At 39.6% G+C, this 22,724-nt stretch overlaps 1 protein-coding gene across 14 annotated transcripts in view; it reads left to right on the top strand.

The window, feature by feature from the left end:
* STN1 (STN1 subunit of CST complex) overlaps nucleotides 1-22,476 on the top strand; it is a 37,644-nt gene extending 15,168 nt beyond the window's left edge. For 6 of the 14 annotated variants that reach the window (XM_019725061.2, XM_019725065.2, XM_019725066.2 and 3 more), the window contains 4 exons: nucleotides 890-1,064; nucleotides 6,387-6,506; nucleotides 8,983-9,055; nucleotides 21,697-22,476. In XM_019725061.2, the coding sequence (XP_019580620.2) occupies nucleotides 890-1,064; nucleotides 6,387-6,506; nucleotides 8,983-9,055; nucleotides 21,697-21,854 (526 nt within the window). In that variant the 3' untranslated portion in view covers nucleotides 21,855-22,476. Of the gene's footprint in view, nucleotides 1-889; nucleotides 1,065-6,386; nucleotides 6,507-6,893; nucleotides 7,041-8,982; nucleotides 9,056-21,696 lie in introns of those variants that run through there. The other 8 variants (XM_074339094.1, XM_074339098.1, XM_019725064.2 and 5 more) reach the window with 4 other exon arrangements.
* The last annotated feature ends 248 nt before the right edge of the window (nucleotides 22,477-22,724 follow it).

Raw genomic sequence — 22,724 nt, forward strand, 5'->3', positions numbered from 1 at the left:
TTCTCTACCAGGAATGATTTTACTCTTTTGTGTTGCGGGGAGAGAAACAGAAGGAGTAAAAATATATGCACCTTTGCTAGGATCATGTTTCCCCGAAAATAAGACCTAGCCGGACAATCAGCTCTAATGAATCTTTTGGAGCAAAAATTAATATAAGACCCGGTCTTATTTTACTATAACGTAAGACCAGGTGATATAATATAATATAATACCAGATCTTATATTAACTTTTGCTCCAAAAGACGCATTAGAGCTGATTGTCCGGCTAGGTCTTATTTTCAGAGAAACAGGGTATATGCATCAAAGAACTCCGGGAGAAGACAGAATCAATAATAGCCCTTGTCAAGGGGGTGGGAACTGGGAGGAGGAAAGAAAGGAGACTCCTATGTACCCATTAGTATTGTAAAAATATGTGTATATATTATGTTTTCAAAAATTATATTTAAAAAACAACCCAAACTATAGACCTGTATAAAGTAAAAAGTGAAAGTTCTCTGTTGTCCTGTTTCCCGTCTCAGAACCATGCCCCAGAGGTTACCGTTGTCCATAGGTTGATGTGTATCCTTTCAAACATTTTTCTTCTGTGCATACACAAGCATGAATATCCACCCATATATTTTGTGGATTGTCATGTGCTTTTTTACAAAAGTGGGACCATACCTTACATACTATTTTGTAGCTTGACTTTTTTTTTTAATTTATCATGAATATCTTAGTTCCTCTCATTCTTTTAAACAACCGCACAATATTCACGGTGTGAATTGCCCTTTATGTCAAAAACAGGCATTAATATAGTTTTGCATTTCCTGGCTAAGGTTCTGTTTTATGCACACCCGAAAGGAACAGAAACATGATAGTTTTCAGCAGGCCTTTTTAAACATTTCCCCAGCAGCGATCCAAGCGCCCTGGACCTTGCCAGTCTCACATGTTTGTTGAGTGAAAAAGTCAAAGAATTCCTTGTGAAGAACAGAATGCAAACCTTTTATCAGCAGGAGTTGGAAATGGAGGAGTCTCTGCTGTCCCTTGCCAATCAGCCCGTGATTCACAGTTCCTGCTCCGAGCAAGTAAGTGCAGCATGCCTACGCAAGAATTCCAGTCCCTTGTCCCAAATCTGCAGCCAAATGGTGCAAGTGAACGTGACTGTGGCATTAAGACTCACAGGGTGGACCCAGGGAATAGAAGTTATGGTTCACGAGTCATGTCTATTCTGGCAAGATCACTAACCACTAAGAATTTGAAATGAGAATGGACCTGCCCTTTTCCCCTCCTTACTTAATCTCATTAAGCTTACTTAATCTTCAGGTAAAAAAATAGTAATAGTCTAAGGTTCATAGTACTTAGTTCTTAGTACTCACGGAGATGGGTATTTAATCTCAGTAGGAGCCAAATGAGGAGGGAATAGATGAGAAGAGATAATTATCCTTCCAAGATTATTTATTGATCAGCAAGATGATTCTTGAATTTGAACCAAGGTTTTTAATGACTTGCTGCCTCTTCTTCAGAATAAGGTTAACCTATCACATTTTAGGAGTTTGAATAAAGACCAAGTTGTATTCAGTCTGGTTTATAAGTAAATATTTCAAGGAACACTTAAGTCATTTTTATTCTTCCTGGAAAGAGCTGTCCCCATTTTTTCAACCCTAGTGATACAGGTGAACTTAAGTTGTCTGGTGTTTACATATTTGCTTGGAATTAAGAATTATTTGAGACTTTGGTGTTAAGCTTTCCCTTTCATTGCAATTCTTGGATTTTTATTGTTGTAATACTGTGTTTCCCCGAAAATAAGACCTAGCCAGACAATCAGCTCCAATGGGTCTTTTGGAGCAAAAATTAATATAAGACCTGGTCTTATTTTACTACAATATAAGTAAATACAAGACTCGGTCCTATTTACTATAATACAATTAATACAAGACCTGGTCTTATTTTACTATAATATAAGACTGGGTCTTTTAATATAATATAATATAATATAATATAATATAATATAATATAATATAATATAATATAATATATAATACCAGGTCTTGTATTAATTTTTGCTCCAAAAGACGCATTAGAACTGATTGTCTGGCTAAGTCTTATTTTTGGGGAAACACAGTATGACTCGTATTTATGTATTTCATTTATTCCACCAGGAAATAACCTCCGCTTAAATGTCACCTTCTTGGCTGCCTTGACCATCTACTCTGACAGCCACCTACTTCCTCACTATGTTATCACCCCGTTTTTATATCATGATCTCACTGGTATCTATTTGTTCGCCTGCCTGTTCCTCCAGCAGAATTTAAGTTCTCTAAGAGCAGAGGTCTTGTCTGTCTTCTCTGTTCTCTAGAACCAGTGCCTAGAACAGATCTGTCATAAAGTAGGTTTTAGATAATTATTATTATGTGTTAATTAAAGAATGGTTTCTAAAACTTCAAATAGCTCCTGAAAGTATCTAATTGAAAGTAATTTTCCTTCCCATCCTCCCTCTTACCCCCTCTCCCCAGAGACAAGCGCCATTACTAGTCTCAGGAATACCCTTCTGGAGATAGTTTGTGCATATATAAACTAGAAGTAATTGTGTCCCCTTTTTTTACACAAATGGTAGCATGCTAAACGGTAGTCTGTACCTAGCTTTTCATTGAACAATTTGTCTTACAGATCTTTTCCTAGCCGTACATATAGATTTGCCACTAATAATCTTTTGTTACATGTCCGATAATTTAGGGTACAAACCTCCATTCCTGGACTGTTTAGGTGTTTTCTAATCTGCTGTTACCAACAGGGCTGCTCTGAATACCCTTGTTAGGTAACATATATTATTCTTTGTGATTCTAGTGGAACAGACACCAGGTCCCCATGCAACTTCCTAGGCACGACCACTGCTTCTCAGTTTCATTCATGCACCTAATTATCTCTTCCTGGCACCAGGCTGTGTGTCCAGTGACCCATGATTTCATACACAGAGATGAGGGATATCATTTCAGGAAACACCAAGGCAGAGAGGGTCATGACTGGCCGCTTTGTCCTGTGCCACTGTTGCTTCTAAACAGTTGCAGCTCTCCAGCTGTCTGCTGACAGCAAGATTGACCTTTTTCCCATTTAATCATTTAGAGGCGGCTCAATGCCAAGTTGGCCTCCTAGGACTTCTGACCACTCTACTGGCATGTGTGGAAGGAAACTTTGAAGCTTAGTGAAGACCACATTCTTCCTGTGAACCAGCTCTTCTGCAGTGGCTATAATTAAGAGACTTGAGGTCTCAGGACTAAAACAATCCGTGGAGAACCTTTGGCATGATATCATTTTAAAAATGCTTAGAGGAGAAACTTATGACTGCCCAGTACTGCATGTTTAAAAAGAAATGAATATTATGCTACATTTGTTTTGTCTTTGGAAACTATTTTTCCATCAATTATGAATTGTTCCCTCCCATGGCTCTGCTTGCGGGGCGGGGAAGGGGGGGTCAGTGTCATTCAGCTGAGTCCTATTTAATAGAGCCTGGGAGGCTACGGATGCTTTACAATGATGGTGAAACCCTAGATCCTTTGGCACTTTGTATTGTCATACAGATGAAAGCATCTCAGAAAAATCATTGTGATAGTATTATAGTTGAGAAGCAGGGGAAGAGCGGATTTGAATGTTTCCCCTTTCTTTTTTTTCCATAGCGGCCCTTCTTAGCAAATCCAGAAACCTGATAAGCAGGCCTTGCAAAACCATTGTTTCTTTGACAGCTATATAAATGTTGAGCTGTTTGGGAATGAAGACTATATATATTTCAGAGATCCACCCAGTTCCTGACCTGGGATGAGGAGAGGCCTGCTAAAGCTCAACACATTCAGCCAGTCAGTTTTTTTCCTCTGAGCAGTTTCGGTTTCCTGAATCAGATGAGTCTGTCATTGCTCTTTAGAAAAAGACAAGAAAGACACAAATCCCAGGCCAGGAAAAGCTACTGGCTGGAACAGATGATTGGAGGCTTTACCCTTGAGACGGTGTCTTTATAATCATCAGGGAGATATGTCCCAAGGTCAGCTGAGGCAAATGTTTTTGGAGAGGAAGCTTCGCATCTTGTTTACGTTTACAGAGAGCCTTTTCTGTTGGGTCCTCCTTGCTCACAGCTGACACTGTGCATTTAATTTCACAGGCCTAGCACTCTTTCTTCCTGCTGCTCGATCTTACTGAAATCTGGGAGGAGGGATCGGGCTTTATATATGGTCTGGGGATAACCAAACGTCATTTTTAATGACCGGAGTAGTCATGTACCGATATTTCTAGTTAGTTTCCTATTTAGTTCTATCTTGGTAAGAGATGTAATAAACTCCACCCTTAGGATCCTTATATTAAATTGACTAAAGAAGACAAATCTATGAAGATTAGGTTGTTACAAAGTTTTGTGGGGGAGCTATATTTGGTTGTATTTCCCCTAAGTAAGAGCACTCACATATGAAATTAACAAGAGCTTTGCCTGAAGCCCACCCCCCAGCGAATAAAAAGATGTATGGCTGAGGATTGCTAGGTGAGGTGTTTATTCCAAACACACCCAGATAGCTTTTCTGCCCATGAGTGTCGTCAAATATTTCTCAGCCTTATTCTCCCTTCAGAAAATGGGTGTTGTCATGCCCTGGAATGTTTGTCAATTTTTAGGCCCTAATGTTCTAATAACCAGGTTCTCCAGCTTGTTCTGTTCGGGAAAAACTTAGACCCTTAAGAGTCTCGGACTCTCCTGTTCAGCCCAGGAGAACTCCTTTGTGAAACATCGCTGGGATCTATTAGATTAAAACAGTGCTAGTTTGGGACATCTCTTTTAGAAAGAGAAGGTTTCTTTAGGGATGCAATTGTCAACCCTCGGGGCCATTTGAGGATTTCTTTCCTGTCCCTGCTACTTTAAGGAAATGTCATCAACAAATCTCAAGCCCACTCTTTTTCAGCATGTCTAGGTGCTGCCCCAGACAGCCTTCATAAATACCTTTCACTTTGCCTTCAAACACTTTTTTGGAAGCTTTACCATGTTTCTTTGGCGCTCTGATCTTTCTAATAACCTTGACAAATTTCTGTCACATTAAAAATGGATCTGTACTTTGAAGGATAATTGTTCACCAGTTTGTTTTAGGAATGAACTGAAAATCTCCCCTGTATTTGGGTATCTACTTCCATTCATTATGTAAACGTTTTACTGGTCACCCACTGTGTGCCAGGGAGGAGGTGGCCAAGATGAAATACAAAGTCCCCAACTCAAGAAGCACAGTCTAGTGAACCATGGTGGGACATAGCTGAAAACTTAGCTTCCTTGAGAATAAGAAATAAGATGACTTCATGACCATTGTAGGCAGACCCATCTCTTACAGAAGGGAAGAATGTTGAAATTGAGGAGACAGCAAACTGACAGCAGCTGAGGTTCCTTCCACATGGTGGTCTTGCTTTACTCTAGGTCCCTGTCCACCTTCAGCCCACGGCCCCGCCGTTGACAGTTCTTTCTGCACAGGGGTTTGCCGTCATTGCTCTTCATTTAAAATAAGGAGACTCTAATACCTTCTACATGCTGGGATCCCCAACTTATTTCACTGTGTAAAATTCTTTGGAGTCCTTAGGAAGAGGTTGTATATAGCTACAACTTTAATGAAAAAAATGCACTAATCTGTATACCATGTTTTAGTTTTGTATAAAAAAATAAAGATTGTCTTCTTTGAGTTTTCCATTTCATATCGTTGAATTAAACAAATTAAACAAAAAGTCATAATGAGGGCTGGTCTAGTGGCTCAGGTAGTTAGGGCGTAGTGCTCCTAACGCCTGAGTCGCCAGTTTGATTCCCACATGGGCCAGTGAGCTGCGCCCTCTACAGCTAAGATTGTGAACAATGGCTCTCCCTGGAGCTGGGCTGCCATCAGCAGCCGGAGGTCAGCATGAGCTGCCGTGGGCTACCCTGTGCTGCCATTTGCTGCCCTGAGTGGCCAGTGGCCAGCGTGAGTGGCCGGTAGCCATTGTGAGTGGCCGGCAGCCAGCGAGAGCTGCTGTGAGCGGCTGACTGAGGACTGGCGACCGACTGCCTCGGCCTGGGGAGGAGTGCAAGAATTAATACCAGCGTGGGCCAGGGAGCTGTGTCCTACACAACTAGACTGAGAAACAACGGCTTGAACCGGAGTGGGGGGGGGAATATAAAAAAGGAGGGGGAAATCATAATGAAGGTGTGGAACAGTTATAAAGCATGATCCTGCCAGAGCAAACCTCCCAATCCTTCTTAAATACCACCCTGCTTAGGCTGGCGCATACCTGGATCTTTTTGACTCAGCACATAAAAAGCCTGTAGGGCGAATTCATAAACCAGTTAGTCTAGGGAGTTGCTCTCAGGTGCTGTAAGATGGGACTTATTTCTTTCCTTCATTTTCCCCCCTTTTTTCTTCCCACAGGCAGATTTTGAGCATGATATCACCTCCAAGGAAATTCATAGTATATTTAAGGATGCTATCAAACTGCTGCAGGACAAAGGACTTGTTTACCAGAAAGATGGTTTTGATCAACTATTCTATGTAAGAGACTTACCACTTAATTATTTTCCTTCTTAGCTTCAATTACAAATATATTTATTACTTAAGAATACCTATTTACTCTTTTTCAAAATCAGTCATTAAGGAGGTAAATAAAGTGAGGAGTCAAAGTCAGGCCTTCTCCTTCTCCAAGGTACCACTTTTAACAGTATATCCTTCAAGACGTTTTTCTGTGCATTTACAAATGCACACGTATAAATATATGCTCTGTTGGCTTTTTTTGTTCTACCAAAAAGAAAAAAAAGGGATCATTCTCTAAATTAGGATTTCTCAACCTCAGCACTATTTAGGCTGGATGATTCTTTATTGTGGGGGTCTGTCATTTGCATTGTAGGATGTTTAGCAGCATCTCTGTCCTTCACCCACTAGATGCCAGTAGTAGCACCCCACTTGTGGCAACCAAAAATGTCTCCAGATATTGCCAAGTGTCCCCTGGGACAGTTGAGACCCACTGCTCTAAATAATGCTCAGCAACTTTTTTTGACACCAAAATAGCACCTTACCACATCTTTCCACGTGAGTATTTATAAATCTACCTCATTCTTTTTGCTATCTGTGTGGTATTCCATGTTAGGGGAACTTGCCATAAATATTTTAACCCTTTCTCTCTGATGGACATTTATGGTGTTTCCAACTTTTGCTCTCACAAGTAGTGTTGCTCTGGCTATTTTTGCACAACTATTTTGTAAACTAATGTAAGCATATCTGTAAGCTTAATTCTTAAAAGAGGAATTGCTGGAGCAAAGGGCATGTCCTCTAAGCTTTTGGTTAACAGCACGATTGACTGCCCCAAAGCTGTGTCAGTTGACATTCTCAACGGGGTACAAGTGCTTGCTTGTCTCATACTTGCAGAGTTAAAAGTTCGCCTCTCACTGCCTACCTTGAATACTGGAGGAGCCAGGCTGACGTTGGGCCTCCTCATGACCGTTGATTTCAGTAGCAGAGACCTGGCTGCAGCTATGAGTGACTCTCCTGGAGACAGATCAAAACCCTGAGGAATCCCACAAGTCTCCTTATTTACAAGCAGGATTCCTGAGGGGAAGTTTTCCTTAATAGCGGACATTTTCTTGATATTGATTTACTCCAATGATTCCCCATTTTAGTGCATTTTTTAAAATCAAGAGATGTTTTAACACGATTTGAATACTTTTGCAAAAGGGTATTCCAATCTCTATAAGGGTGAGTGCAATCTACCCCTTCCCAGGATGGGGAGGCCTGGTGGTAGTTGATTGCCTCTAGTGAGGTTGGAGAAGCTCACCCCGCCCCCGCTTCCACCCACCCACCCACTTCCAGTCAGATTCTGCCTAGGAGGCTCTGGGGTCAGCCCCCTGGGTCTGTAGAAGGCAGCTCTTCCTGGGGCGCAGCAGGACCGTGGGCAGCAGTGCAGGACTGAGGTATGAGAGGCTGCGGCACTTCCTCCTGTGAGTCAGTGTGAGCTGGAATGGGGTGATCAAGCAACAATAGCTGTCTTTTCCTCAGCAGAACCACCCCCTTTCTCTGACTTCACTCCCCTTTCACCTTAGTGCCTGACCTTGTAGGTTTCTGTTTTCCTGACAGCCTGGCCTCAGGGAAAGAGTTATCACAGTAATGTTGGTACTTCTTTTTGTATAGCCCTTGCCAGCTTTCAGCAGCTCTCACCACGTTTCCTTATTTAATCTTTACAATAACCTTGTGAGAAGGCAGACGTTATCAGCATCTCCATTCTTAAACCTGGTCATTCTATAAGTCCTATCAAACAAGCACTCCTGATCTAAGTGTCTTTGCATGCTACTTTTTACCCTTCCTTTCTTCCTCTATTTCCTTTTCTTTCTTTCTTTCTTTCTTTCCTTCCTTCCTTCCTTCCTTCCTTTCTTTTTTTTCAATATAAGATTTACTATTGAACGCAGAGGGAGACTCATTTGGTTGCTGGTTGAGAAAGGATCCAGGTTAGGTTCACCTTTGAAGACAGAGAGTTTTTCAGTGGATGGGCTAGATTTATTCTTGCTAGCTTTTCCTTACGGTTTTATTTATTTTGCTTTTTCTTATGGTTAAGAGAAACAATAAAGCCAATGAAACACAAAGCCGGTGTCAGAGCACAGAGGAAAGAATGCTGGGGTTGAGATCAGAGACTTGGATCACTTGTGCCTCCCTCAAAAATATGACAAATAAGAGAAATTTTATGAATGTATTATGAATATTTCAGAAGAAAGTTGCCCCTTAGAAGTATTCCAGTTTCTCTTTACATCATGGCCCCAGTGAACCACCACCCGAGGGAGTGTGCCTCTGCGTCAGCTGCGAAGCAGCGAGCTGCTCAGGGACAGAGCTGCTCAGTAGGCCATGTATTGAACACCACATTGTTGGCATAGAGATGATGATTGTTATGAAATCTTCAGAAACTATTCTGAAATCTGTAGAAACTATTGGGAGTCTGGATGACACAACCTTAAGAACACTCTCTCAAACTCTTTTTCCTATTTAGGTAACCAGAGAAGACAAAGAACTGCACAGAAAGATCCATCGTATCATTCAAGAAGACTGCCAGAAACCAAACCGTAAGTGGTATAATGCATGTGTCCTGATGCATTGGAAGGGGAGGTTCCCTCCCAGAGAGCACTGGATAGAGAGTCAGGAGACGGGGGATTTCCCCAGGAGTGACTTGGAAATGTGGCTGACTAACACATCTGCCATCTCAAAGCCTCAGGTTCCTCCTTTCTGAAGTGAGCATTAGGCTCGCACAGTTGTTCTAACCATCACTATACGTAAGATTAAACCTCGGAGCTTTTTTGGACATGTGGTGTTCAGGCCCCACCCCTAGCAATTCTGATTCATGGGGTAAGGGCATGACAGGTGAGGCCCTCGGGTGATTCTGATCCCGTGAGGTAAGCCACTGGGCTAGAACTTCTCGATGTCCTGGTTCTCATGGTCTCTCTGATTTGTGTCACTTCTTATTCTGCTCTTGCCCCTTATCTTTGAACCCAAACCTGAAATTTTCCTCTTTTGACATCAAGTCCTTCAATGTCGGGAGGAATGGTTCTAGACATTACAGTTGATGAACAGTGTAATTAAGTTATCTTGGAACCTGGTAATTTGCAAAAGAAATGGTTTAGAAAATAGTTGGTTTTAGTGGAGTTAGGTCAGCCCCTAGTGGTTACAAACTCAAACTGGAGATAGTCTGACATTACCATTTTCATACTAGTTAGAAAGAAAAGAAAGCATTAGCCCTATCTTTAAATCCTGTGTACGCTGATCAGTCTTAAAAGTGACTTTTCAGTGTCTACCGTTTGTAAACACGCTAATAACAAATGTTGGTATATGTCAATAAATGGCATTAAAAGACAAGTGGAAAAGCTTCTTAATGACCACAAGTCTCCTCATCCTGCTTTCTTTCTCTCCAGAGAAACCCACCTCCAGTCCTTTCAGCCCCTACATCCCCGGGGCCTGGACCTATTCCAGGCTAAGTCACCGGTAGGCTGGACCAGGTCTCCATCCCTGGTGTCTCTGGTATGCAGCCATATTTAGCCACTAAGAACCGATGAGGTCAGAGCCCAGATCTTAAACTGAAAGCAACCTATTATTTCAATGCAGGGTGTCTGGCTGTTGTTCACTTCATTCACAACAATAAGAACAAGTATCCTTTAGTTGGGAGGAAAAACCTGTCTGTCCACAACTTAAGGAGCTTTTAAGAGCAGTGAAATGTGGGATTTCTCAACCAAAAAGGGGTGAGAGATTGCTCCCCGTGTAACATTCCTGCACTCATCTTAGGCCACACCACCTGGCCAGGTGCTTATTTTGATCTGCATTATGAATAGCATGGATTGAAATAATCCGAGGCCCTAGTGAAGCAAATAAAAAGAATTTACACTTCATTTCTTAGGAGAACCAAATAGCCTCGGCGACCTGAGGGCCTGTAAAATGGCAGTTTTATATCCACTTCTAATCCAGCTTCTAATCCACTTCTAGGCCAGCTCCTGCTTGGTGAGTGTGTGTGTCAAGGCAGATAGTCTCTGTTACTCAGTCTATAAAGGGGAGCCTCTAAAAGCCAGAAACCAATTCCCTGGAACTAGTAAACGCCCAGAAGCTGGATCCTGGAGCTTAAATAACTGAGAATGCCAATAAAAATACCTTCTAGGGGCTGTCTGGGAGTCTACTGCAACAACTCCTTTTCACAAGAAATAGCTATGATATGACATAAAAATATTTTGAATAACAATATATGCACGTGATAAAATGTCAAACAGTGTAGAAATACGTGCCAAAAAGTCAGACTCCCTGCCAGTACTGAACCCCAAGCTCTGTGTTCCCCTTTCCAAAGGCAGTGGTTGTTACTGGTTTCCTGCATATCCTTTAAGAGATGTTATATGTACTTACAAACATATTTGTATTATTTATCCTTTATAAAAAGTACATGTAAAAGTGCCTCAGACTTTTTAATAGTGTCACAGTATTGCATTATATATATAAATAGATATTCAACCACTTATTTAACCATTCCTACTGGACCTTTAGTTTGTTTGTAACCTTGCACACAAAATATAGCATTGGAGTTTTTCCTTGTCAAGATGATTGATGGGAGAACTTAAAATCTTTAGTCATCTATGAGTATTTCAGCAAAGGTTAAACCTACAGTAATAAAAGGACTGTAAATATGAGGCCTGTTTAGGTCCATAAAGCACTGATAGCACGCTTATCTAAAGATGGGCAGTGTGGCATGGTTGTAAAGAGCTGGGCCCTGGAGCCACCTTGCCTGGGTTTGAATCCCACCTCTGCCACTTTGCAGCTGTGTGACCTTGAGTAAGTCTGTGCCTCAGTTTCTTTATATGTAAAATGGGGATAATAATATTACCTACATGATAAGTTGTTATAAGGATTACATAAATTGGTGTTTTATAAAACTGTTAGGAAAATGGCAGATTAGGAAGCACCAGGAATCTGTCTTTCCACTTAGGCAGCCATCTCATCTGTCTGATGTAACTATCTTGGAACTATGAAGTCTATTGAAGGTTTCCAACTTCCAGGGGAAAGCTTGGACAGTAAATTGGGGTTAATTTCAGCCAATTTGCAGCTCTTAGTAACAGCTACCCATCCCTGTCCCCAGCCATGTGGTGGGCAGCTGTACACTTGTTTCTGGAGCAGCTTGCACAGAACTTACAGGAGCTAGAGTGGGCAAAAATAACCTTGTCCTCCAAATATCAGGAATCTGTGCTCATATTTCTGATTGCTACTTCTGATTACAGAGTTGCAGACAAAGAGGGGGGGTAACCATTTTTGTTACATCTCGCCCTGTGTTGCAAGTCGCTTCCCCAACAGTGTAGTCACTTCAAAGGGATTTTAAAGTACTGATGTCCTTCTTATACCCCCTTTATTATTGTTTTCCCCCCTTTTTGGGAGCCAGAAAAGAAAGACTAGTACATTCAAAAGCAACTGCATTTAGGGGAGAAATGAGAAAGTGATGACACATGCCCAGAGAAAGGTGCAGGCTCAGAAAAAGACCTGAGAAGACCTTAAGTTTACAACCTTGGCACAGAGATAGCCTACAACAATTTAAACAAACAAACAAACAAACAAACAAAAACCTATAACAATACAGCAAACCCTAGGGAAGGGGGAGAATCTGATCTCCAGAATTACCACATTATTAGATTCAAATATCCAGTTTTCAACTATAAATCACAAGACATACAAAGAAACCAGAAAGTATAGCCCATTCAACAGGAAAAAAAAAAAATCAACAGAAACTGTCCCTGAAAAAGACCTAATAGCAGATATACTAGACAAAGACTTTAAAACAACTGTCTTAAAAATGTTCAACTAAAGGAAGATGTAGAGAAAGTTAAGAAAACGATGGATGAAAAGCATGAAAATATCAAATAAAGAGATAGAAAACTTAAAAAGAAACCAAAAATTAAAATTCTGGAGCCGAAAAGTACAATAACTGAAATGAAGAATTTAGTAGAAGTGATTCAAAGGCAGATTTGGACAGGCAGAAGAAAGAAGAAACTTGCAGTTGAAGAAAAATAAACAGAGCCTAAAGGACCAATGGGACACCATCAAGTGGACCAACATAGGCATTGTGGGAGTCCCCGAAGGTGAAGAGAGAAAGGGGCAGAGAGAATATTTGAGGAAATAATGGCTGAAAACTTCCCTAATTTGATGAAAGACATAAATATAAATATCCAAGAAGGTCAATGAACTTCAAGTAAGATGAACTCAAAAAGACCACACCATGACACATTATATATAATCAAACTTTTGAAAGACAAAGTGAGAATCATGAAAGCAGCAAGCAGCAAGAGAGAAACAACTTGTCATGTACAAAAGGGATCATCAATAAGATTAGCAGCAGGTTTCTCATCAGAAACTTTGGAGGCCAGAGGCAGTGGGCTGATACAGTCAAAGTGCTAAAGAAAAAAACTGTAAGCCAAGAACCTATAGCCAGCAAAGCTGTCCTTCAAAAGTGAGGGAGAGGGTAGCCAGTTAGCTCAGTTAGTTAGAGTGTGGTGCTGATAACACCAAGGTTGCCAGTTCGATCCCCACATGGGCCACTGTGAGCTGTGCCCTCCTTTAAAACAAAAAAAAAGTGAGGGAGAAATCAGGATATTTCACAATAAACAAAATCTGAAGGAGTTTGTTACCACTAGATCTTCCCTGCAAGAAATACTCAAGGAATTCTGGCAGGGTGAAATGAAAAGACACCGGACAGTAACTCAAAGCCATATGAGGAAATAAAGGTCTCAATAAAGGTAAATACTTGGGCAATTATAAAAGCTAGTATTATTGTAACAATAGTTTGTAACTCCATTTTTTGTTTTCTATATGATTTAAGAGATTAATATATTTAAAAGAATTATTAGTTTATGTTCTTGGGCACCCAATATATAAAGATGTAATTTGTGACATCATCAACTGAAAGGGGATGGTATAGAACTGCTGTAAAGGAACAGAGTTTTTGTATGTTAATCGAAGTTATGTATGTTAATCGAAGTTAAGCTGGAATAAATTCAAATTTGAGTGTTATAACTTTAGGATGTTAATTGTAATCCCCATGGTAACCAAAAAGAAAATAGCTAGAAAATATATACAAAAGGAAATGAGAAAGGAATTTAAATATTTCACTACAAAACATTAACTAAATACAAAAGAAGACAGTCGTGCAGGAGATGAAGGAGAAAAAGCTATAAGACATATAGAAGACAAATAGCAAAATAACAGAAGTAAGTTTCCCCTTATCAGTAATTACTTTAAATTTTTTATTAGGGAATATTGGGGAACAGTGTGTTTCTCCAGGGCCCATCAGCTCTAAGTCGTTGTCCTTCAATCTAGTTGTGGAGGACGCAGCTCAGCTCCAAGTGCAGTCGAGGTTTTCAATCTTAGTTTCAGGGGGTGCAGCCCACCATCCCATGCAGCAATTGAACCGGCACCCTTGTTGTTGAGAGCTCGCGCTCTAACCAACTGAGACATCCACCAGCAGCTCAGCAGCAGCTCGTTGTCTTCAATCTAGTTGTGGAGGGCGCAGCTAACTGGCCCATGTGGGAATCGAACCGGCAACCCTATTGTTAAGAGCTTGCGCTCTAACCAACTGAGCCATCCAGCTGCCCCAGTAATTACTTTAAATATAAACAGGTTAAACTCCCCAATCAAAAGACAGAAAATGGCAGAAGGAATAAAAAAACATGATCCAACTATATGCAGTCTATAAGAGACTCACTTTAGATCTAAAGACACAAATCGATTGAAAGTAAAAGAATGGAAAAGATTTCATATGCAAATAGTACCAAAAGGGAGCAGGGGTGCCTATGCTAATATCAGACAAAATAGACTTTAAATTAAAAAATGTCACAGGAGACGAGAACATTGTGCATTAATAAAAGGTTCACTACACCAAGAAGATATAGCAATTATAAACATTTATATACCTAATGACAGACCATCAAAATATATGAAGAAAAAAATTGGCAGGATTGAAGGGTGAAATAGTTCTACAATAATAGTTGGAGATTTCAGTACCCCGCTCTCTATAATGGATAGAATAATCAGACAGCAGATAAGGAAGGAAATTGAGAAATTAACACAGTAAATCAGCTAGATCTAACAAACATATACAAAACACTACCCAATAGCAACAAAATATACATTCTTCTCAAGTATACATGGGACATTTTCCAGGATAGGCTATATGTTAGGCCACTAATTAAGTCTCAATAGATTTGTAGAGGTAGATACCATTAAAGTATTTTCTCTGGCCACAGTGGGATGAAGTTAGAAGTCAATAACAGAAGTAACATTGGAAAATTCACAAATTTGTGGAAATTAACACATTTTTTTTTCTTTTTAGTTTCAGGTGTACAAAACAACATAGCGATTAGACATTTATATACCTCACAAAGTGATAACCCCAATAATTCCATTACCCATCTGACACTGTACATAGTTATTACAATATTATTGACTATATTCCCTATGATATACTATATATCCCCATGACTGTCGTTTTAAAATTATAGTTGACATTCAATATTATATTATTTTCAGGTGTATAGCACAGTGATTAGGCATTTATGTAATTTAAAAAGTGATTCCCCCTGATAACTCTAGTACCATCTGACACCATAATAGTTTTTACATTATTGACTATATTCCCCATACCGTATTTCACATCCCCAAGACTATTTTGTGACTACCAATTTGTATTTCCTTTATCTGTCTTACCCATCCCCACCGCCCTCCCATCTAGCAACCATCAGTTTGTTCTCTGTATCTATGAGTCTATTTCTGTTTTACCTGTTCTTTAGATTCCACATATAAGTGAGATCATATGGTATTTGTTTTTCTTAGTCTGACTTACTACACTTAGTATAATATCTTCTAGGTCCAGTCATGTTGTCGCAAATGATAAGCTTTCATTCTTATCCAATTGTCTATTGATGGGCATTTCGGTTGTTTCCATATCTTGGCTATTATAAATAGTGCTGCAGTGGGCAGAGGAGTATATATAGCTTTCCAAATTAGTGTTTTGAATTTCTGTGGATAAATACCCTGGAGTGGAATTGCTGGGTCATAAGGTAGTTCTATTTTTAATTTTTTGAAGAACCTCCAAACTGTTTTCCATAGTGGCTGCACCAACTTGCAGTCCCACCAACAGTGCACAAGGGTTTCCTTTTCTCCACATCCTTACCAACACTTTTTGTTTTTTGATTTATTGATGATGGCCTTTCTGACAGGTGTGAGGTTTTTATTTGCATTTCTCTGATTAGTGGCATTGAGTATCTTTTCATATGTCTATTGGCCATCTGTATGTCCTCTTTGGAGAAATGTCTATTCAGGTCCTCTGCCCATTTGTTAATTGGATTGTTTGGTTTTTTTGGTGTTGAGTTGTATGAGTTCTTTTATAAATGTTGGATATTAACCCCTGATCAGATGTGTATTTGGCAAACATCTTCTCCAATTCAGTAGGATGTCTTTTTGTCTTGTTGATGGTTTCCTTTGTTATGCAAAAACTTTTAGTTTGGTGTAATCCCATTTGTTTGTTTTTTCTCTTGTTTACCTTGCCCAAGGAGATATATCAGTAAAAATATTACTAAGGATAATGTCTGAGAATTTACTGCCTATACTTTCTTCCAGTTTTATGGTTTTGGATCTAACATTGAAGTCTTTAATCCATTCTGAGTTTATTCTTTTATGTGGAGTAAGAAGGTGGTCCAGTTTAATTTTTTTGCTGTCCAGTTTTCCCAGCACCACTTATTAAGTAGACTGCCTGTATCCCAATGTATATTTTTGTTTCCTTTATCATAGACCATATAGGTATGGATTTATTTCTGGGCTCTCTATTCTGTTCCATTCATCTATGTGTCTGTTTTTATGCCCATGCTAGGCAGTTTTGATTACTATGGCCTTGTAGTATAATTTGATATCAGGTAGTGTGATACCTCTAGCTTTGTTCTTCTTCCTCAGGATTGCTGTGGCTATTCAGGGTCTTGTTTTATGGTTCCATATAAAATTTAGGATTATTTATTCTAGTTCTGTGAAAAATGACATTGGTATTTTGATAAGGATTGCCTTGAATCTATAGATTGCTTTAGGTAGTATGGACATTTTAACTATATTAATTCTTCCTATCCATGACCATGGTATGTGCTTCCATTTATTTGTATCTTCTTTAATTTGTCTCTTCAATGTCTTAAAATTTTCTGAATACAGGTCTTTTATTTCCTTGATTAAATTTATTCCTAGGTTTTTTGTGTTTTTTATTTTTATGCAATTGTAAATGGGGTTGTTTTCTTAATTTCTCTTTCTGGTAGTTTGTTATTGGTATATGAAAATGCAATGAATTTCTGAATGTTAATTTTGTATCCTGCTACTTTACTAAATTTATTTATCAGTTCTGATAGTTTTTTTGTGAAATCTTTGGGGTTCTCTCTATATAGTATGTCATTTGCAAATAATGACAGTTTTAATTCTTCCTTTCCCATTTGGATGCTTTTTATTTCTTTTTCTTGTCTGATTGCTGTGCCTAGGACTTCCAGAGCTATGTTGAATAAAAGTGGTAGAAGTGGGCATCCTTGCCTTGTTCCTGATCTTAAAGAGAATGCTTTTAGCTTTTCCCCATTGCGTGTGATATTAGCTGTGGGTTTGTCATATATGGCCTTTATTATTTTGAGATATGGTCTCTCTATTCCCACTTTGCTGAGAGTGTTTATCATAACTGGATTCTGTCATATGCTTTTTCTACATCTACTGGTATCACCATAGGATTTTTATTTTTCATTTTGTTTATGTGGTGTATCACATTAATTGATTTGTGGATATTGAACCAACCTTGCATACTAAGAATGAATCCCTCTTGATCATTTTAATGTATTGCTGAATTCAGTTTGCTAAGATTTTGTTGAGAATTTTTAAATCTATGTTCATCAGGGATATCGACTTATAGTTTTCTTTTTTTGTAATGTCTTTGTCTGGTTTTGGAATCAGGGTAATGGTGACCTCATAAAATGAGCTTGGGAGCCTTCCCTTCTCTTGAATTTTTAAAAATAGTTTGAGAAGAATAGGTGTTCATTCTTTTTTGAATGTTTGGTAAAATTCACCTGTGAAGCCATCTGGTCCAGAACTTTTGTTTGTTGGGAGCTTGCAGATAACTGGATTTTGTTAACTGTAATTAGTCTGTTCAGATTTTCTGTTTCTTCCTGATTCAGCCTTGGAAGATTGTATGCTCTAGGAATGTATCCATTTCTTCCAGATTGTCCAATCTGTTGGCATATAATTACACATAGTATTTTCTTTAAATTTTTTGTATTTCTGTGGGGGCCCTTGTCTCTTCTCTTTCATTTCAGATTTTATTTATTTGAGTTCTCTTTCTTTTTTTCTTGATGAGTCTTGTTAAGGGTTTGTCAACATTGTTTATCTTTAAAAAAAACACCAGCTCTTGGTTTCATTGATCTTTTGTATTGTTTTTTTAGCCTGTATTTCAATTATTTCTGCTTTGATCTTTATTATTTCCTTCCTTGTACTCGCTTTGGACTTTGTTTGCTGTTCTTTTTCCTTAAGTGTAAAGTTGGACTGTTTATTTGAGATTTTTCTTGTTCCTTTAGGTAGGCCTGCATTGCTATGAATTTCCCTCTTAGAACTGCTTTTACTGTGTCCCATATTTTTTGTGTCATTGTGTTTTCATTTTCATTTGTCTCAAGGTATCTTTTGATTTCTTCCTTGAGCTCATTGTTGGCCCATTCCTTAGTTAGTAGCATGTTATTTAACCTCCAAGTGTTTATGTGTTTTTCAATTTTTTTCTTGTAATTTATTTCTAGTTTCATACCATTGTGATTAGAGAAGATACTTGATATAATTTCAATCTTCTTAAATTTATTGAGACTTGTTTTGTGGCCTAACATGTGGTCTATCTTGGAAAACGTTCCATGTGCTCTTGAAAAGGATCTATAGTCTGCTGCTCTGGGGTGAAATGCTCTAAAAATATCAATTAAGTCCATCTGGTCTAGTGTGTTATTTAAGGCTGCTGTTTCCTTGTTGATTTTCTGTCTGGAAGATCTGTTCATTGGTGTCAATGGAGCACATACATCCTCTACTATGATTGTGTTACTGTCGATTTCTCCCTTTACATCATTAGGTATTTGTATTACATACTTAGGTGCTCCTGTGTTGGGTGCATAGATGTTTACTAGGGTTTATGTCCTTTTGTTGAATTGATAAACAACACATTCTTAAACATGTAATAGATCAAAGAAAAAATCACAAGGGAAATTAGAGAATACTTAGAGATGATTGAAAACAAAAACGTAACATACCAAAACTTATGGGACACAGCAAAAGTGGTGCTTAGGTGAACTTTATAGCTATAAACATATTAAAAAACAAGGAAGATCTCAAATCAACAAACTAACTTTACAATTTAAGGAACTAGAGAAAGAAGAACAAACTAAATCCAAAACTAGCAGAAAGAAGGAAATACTAAAGATTAGAGCAAAGATAAATGAAACAGAGAATAGGAAAAAAAAATAGAGAAAATCAATGAAACCAAAAATTTGTTCTTTGAAAAACATCAACAAAATTGACTTATATCCTACCTATAATGCAAGTACATTCTGTAATTTTCTATTTTAATCTGTTTGGTAAGAAAAAGAATGCTAATCACAAGCCTTTGGCTAGATGGGCTAAAAGAAAAAGAAGACTCAAATTGCTAAAATCAGAAATGAAAATGAGGACATTAGTACTATTTCTATAGAAATAAAAAAGGACTGTAAGAGAATACTGTGAACAACTGCATGCCAACAAATTGGATAACCAGATGAAATGGACAAATTCCTAGAAACACAAAACCTACCAACACTAAATCACAAAGAAATACAAAGGGTCAGAGACTATCACAGGCAGCCAGTCTTGGGCTAATAAAGACTTGCTAAATTCTGACCTCTAGTGGTTCTGTCAACTCATTATTCCTCCCAGTTGGGATTACTGTTGAAAAACGCCACCTCCACTGTCTCCACATTTCCAGTCTGTTTCTTCAATGTTCATTCAGTAAAGATTTCCTGAACACCTACTATGTGTACAGCACCTACTATGTGTAAAGAGTTTCAACTGGTAGTTAAAAATCTCCCTACAGAGGAAAGCCCTGGACCTGATGACTTCACTGGTGAATTCTACCAAATATTTAAAGAACTAATGCCAACCCTTCTCTCCGTGTAACTAGAAGGCTACTTTGTGAACAGATGTCTCTGACAGCCAAATGGCCTTTCTGAAGAAATAGTTTAAGGCCTTTGTCAACATCGCTGCTAAGGGCCCCACATATGCCTGTAAGTCATCTTGAGCCCTGAGCATGAGCATCCCAGCCTTACAAGAACGAAGATTAAAAGACAAGCAGTGCTGAAATTCCCTGGTGCTCCCTCTGCTGTGTGTGGGCCCAGTTTGGTTGGAGTTCTTCTCCAACCTCTGTCATCAACTCTTCTTCTCAGGACAAGTTGAAGCTTCTTTAGCATAGGAACTAGGTTATGTACTTCTTCTTAGGTTATGTCTATGATGATAGAATTATAGTAATTCCCCATATAAGAAGCACCTACCATGGGTCTCCATTCATCCACACAACCACTGGTGAATTAAGTGATTTTGTTCCCATTTTACAGATGAGAAAACTGACTGAGATATGAACCACTTTGCCCTAGTCATAGAGTCCAGAATTGAATTCAGGTCCATTGGACTCCAGAGTCAGCTCTCCATCTGTACTCTCTATCTGTTCCTCCTTACTCAGTGCTATACACATAGTAGGTGTTCAGGAAATCTTTACTGAATGAATACTGAAGAAACAGACTGGAAATGTGGAGACAGTGGAGGTGGCGTTTTTCAACAGTAATCCCAACTGGGAGGAACAATGAGTTGACAGAACCACTAGAGGTCAGAATTTAGCAAGTCTTTGTTAGCCCAAGACTGGCTGCCTGTGATAGTCTCTGACCCTTAGAGCTGGAAAGGATCTCACAGGTGCCCCCTTCCTCCCCAGCCTCCCTCTCCATAGGTGAGAAAACTGAAGCTTGAAAATACTATGACTTGCCCAAAACCACAAAGGTGTACTGACCGCCAAGCCATGCTTTGCCCAACACCACCGTACCGCTTTGAGCACCTTCCTGGAGACTAAAACATTTTATCATCTGAAAACAACGTTCAGTGACTGTGGACCATGAGAAGCCAAGCCTGGCCCTGCCGTGAGGCTTTAAAGTGATAACTAGGAAAGATTTGTTTTCAGTGGTGCAGTTTGACTTTGACTCAAAGTTACAAATGTATTTTACATCATGATCCAATAAATTATATAATTATAACACATTAGATAGATAGATACAGATATAGCTATAAATCACATACGTAGAAATAAAGTTTCACAAAATAAGACTTATCCTACCTACAATGCAGTGCCTTCTGTGATTTTCTATTTTAGTCTGTCTTAATCTATTTGGTAAGAAAAAGAATGTTGATCACAACCCACTGAATTGATTTCGTGACCCTCTATTTGTCACAACTTCAGTGTGCACGCCACTACTCTAAATCATTGATTTCAAGTAGGAAAGAGGTTACTAACCCTGAGCTTCCATCGCTGTATACCAAATGGTCTTACTTTTGGGTAGAGGGTTAGAAGTTTTTAGAACACATCCGTCACAGACAAGACTTCCTGGAAGCAGAGAGGAATGAGAACAGGCCACAGGTAGAACTCCCTTCTTCACCGTGGCAGTCGCGTCAGTCAGGCCTTATGGGAAAGAATATGGAGGTAAACTGGCTCCACTGTCCACCTCAAGTGATCTTCCACTGGGAAAGCTAGGAATTCAACATGAATGCACCCACTTCTACATGTAATTGCATTTGCGGAAAAAGATGATCAATTACTAAAAATATATTAGCTTATTGATATTAAATTATTGACTAGGGGTCCTTGAAGATTGAAGTGAGTCCCTGAACAGTGGGTCCATGTCACTGTGGTGAAATAACAGGCCTGAGAACGGGTTTTCTTGTTTTGTTTTTGCTGATAATCTACACCAGTGCATCTCCAGCTTCAGTGCGCACGAGAAGCATCTGGAGATCTTACTAAGATGCAGGTTCTGATTCAGCAGATACAGAGAAGAGCTTCCCTTTAGAAGGAAAGGACAGAGGAGAGAGAGGAGGGCCTGACAGGTGTGTCTAAGCTTAGACAACTGCCTTTTTCTTGCAGACGCGGAGAAGGGCTGCCACTTCCGGCACATCTTGGCCTGTGCTCGCCTGCACCTGAGCCAGGGCCTGAGTGAGCCTGTGCTGCAGCAGGTACTGGAGCTCCTGGAGGACCAGAGTGACATCGTCAGCACGATGGAGCACTACTACGTGGCGTTCTGAGGACAGGCCACGGGCAGGCTGGGCCAAGGAGAAAGACCAAGTGGGGTTCACTCCCAGGCTCTGATTTGAAACATCATGCAGACGCTTATGGGTCTGGAGGCAATTAGCTCATAATCAACTATGAAATGTGGTCGTTTGAGGAATAGAATTGGGCATGAATTCTGTAGGCTTCCTTCTACCTGCTGTATCCTTGGGATAAGATGACTTTTATCTTAGCCACGACATACAAGGAAACCCTCCCCGTTGATCTCCTCACTGGACTGGGCATCGTTCCTGTAGCAGAAGGAGAGGAGACACTGTTAGTGGCTGAAGCGGTGTGTGTGGGTGTGTGGAAGAGGCTTTATCGAGGCACATCGCATGGTACAGCCCATGGACTGCAAGAACTGAAGAGCATACAGCCAGATCGCACAGATCTAACACTTTTTAAAACTTTAGGCTATCAGGAACAGTCTTGTGGGCCTGTCTTGATGGTTAAGAGCCCAGAATAGGGGACCAGCTCTTCCTAGATGACTGTTGCTGACCTATGATTTCCAAGGGTCAAGCACCAGTGGTGGGTCATGAGTCCTAGGTGAAATGCTGTTTACAGACCTACCCAGAGATGGGAATAAATGGATCCAAGGCACGGCTTTGTGTTTATCAATTTCCTTATTTTCCTTCTGAATTGAAAGATGTCTCAGTACATTTCCCTGCACTTGAGGACATGCGTGACTAAATACATTGTCCTTTGATCCCCTGAAGTTCCCAGAGGCTTTCAGCCAATTGTCTGGTGGTGGTAGATATTACTTTCAAGGTTACCATTGAATGTGCAAGACCTCCTGACACCATCCAAACAAAGACTCTGTATGTGCCCAGACAGGTGACGGAGGCAAA

This window comes from Rhinolophus sinicus, linkage group LG07, assembly GCF_036562045.2.
Source record: "Rhinolophus sinicus isolate RSC01 linkage group LG07, ASM3656204v1, whole genome shotgun sequence".
NCBI lineage: Eukaryota > Metazoa > Chordata > Mammalia > Chiroptera > Rhinolophidae > Rhinolophus > Rhinolophus sinicus.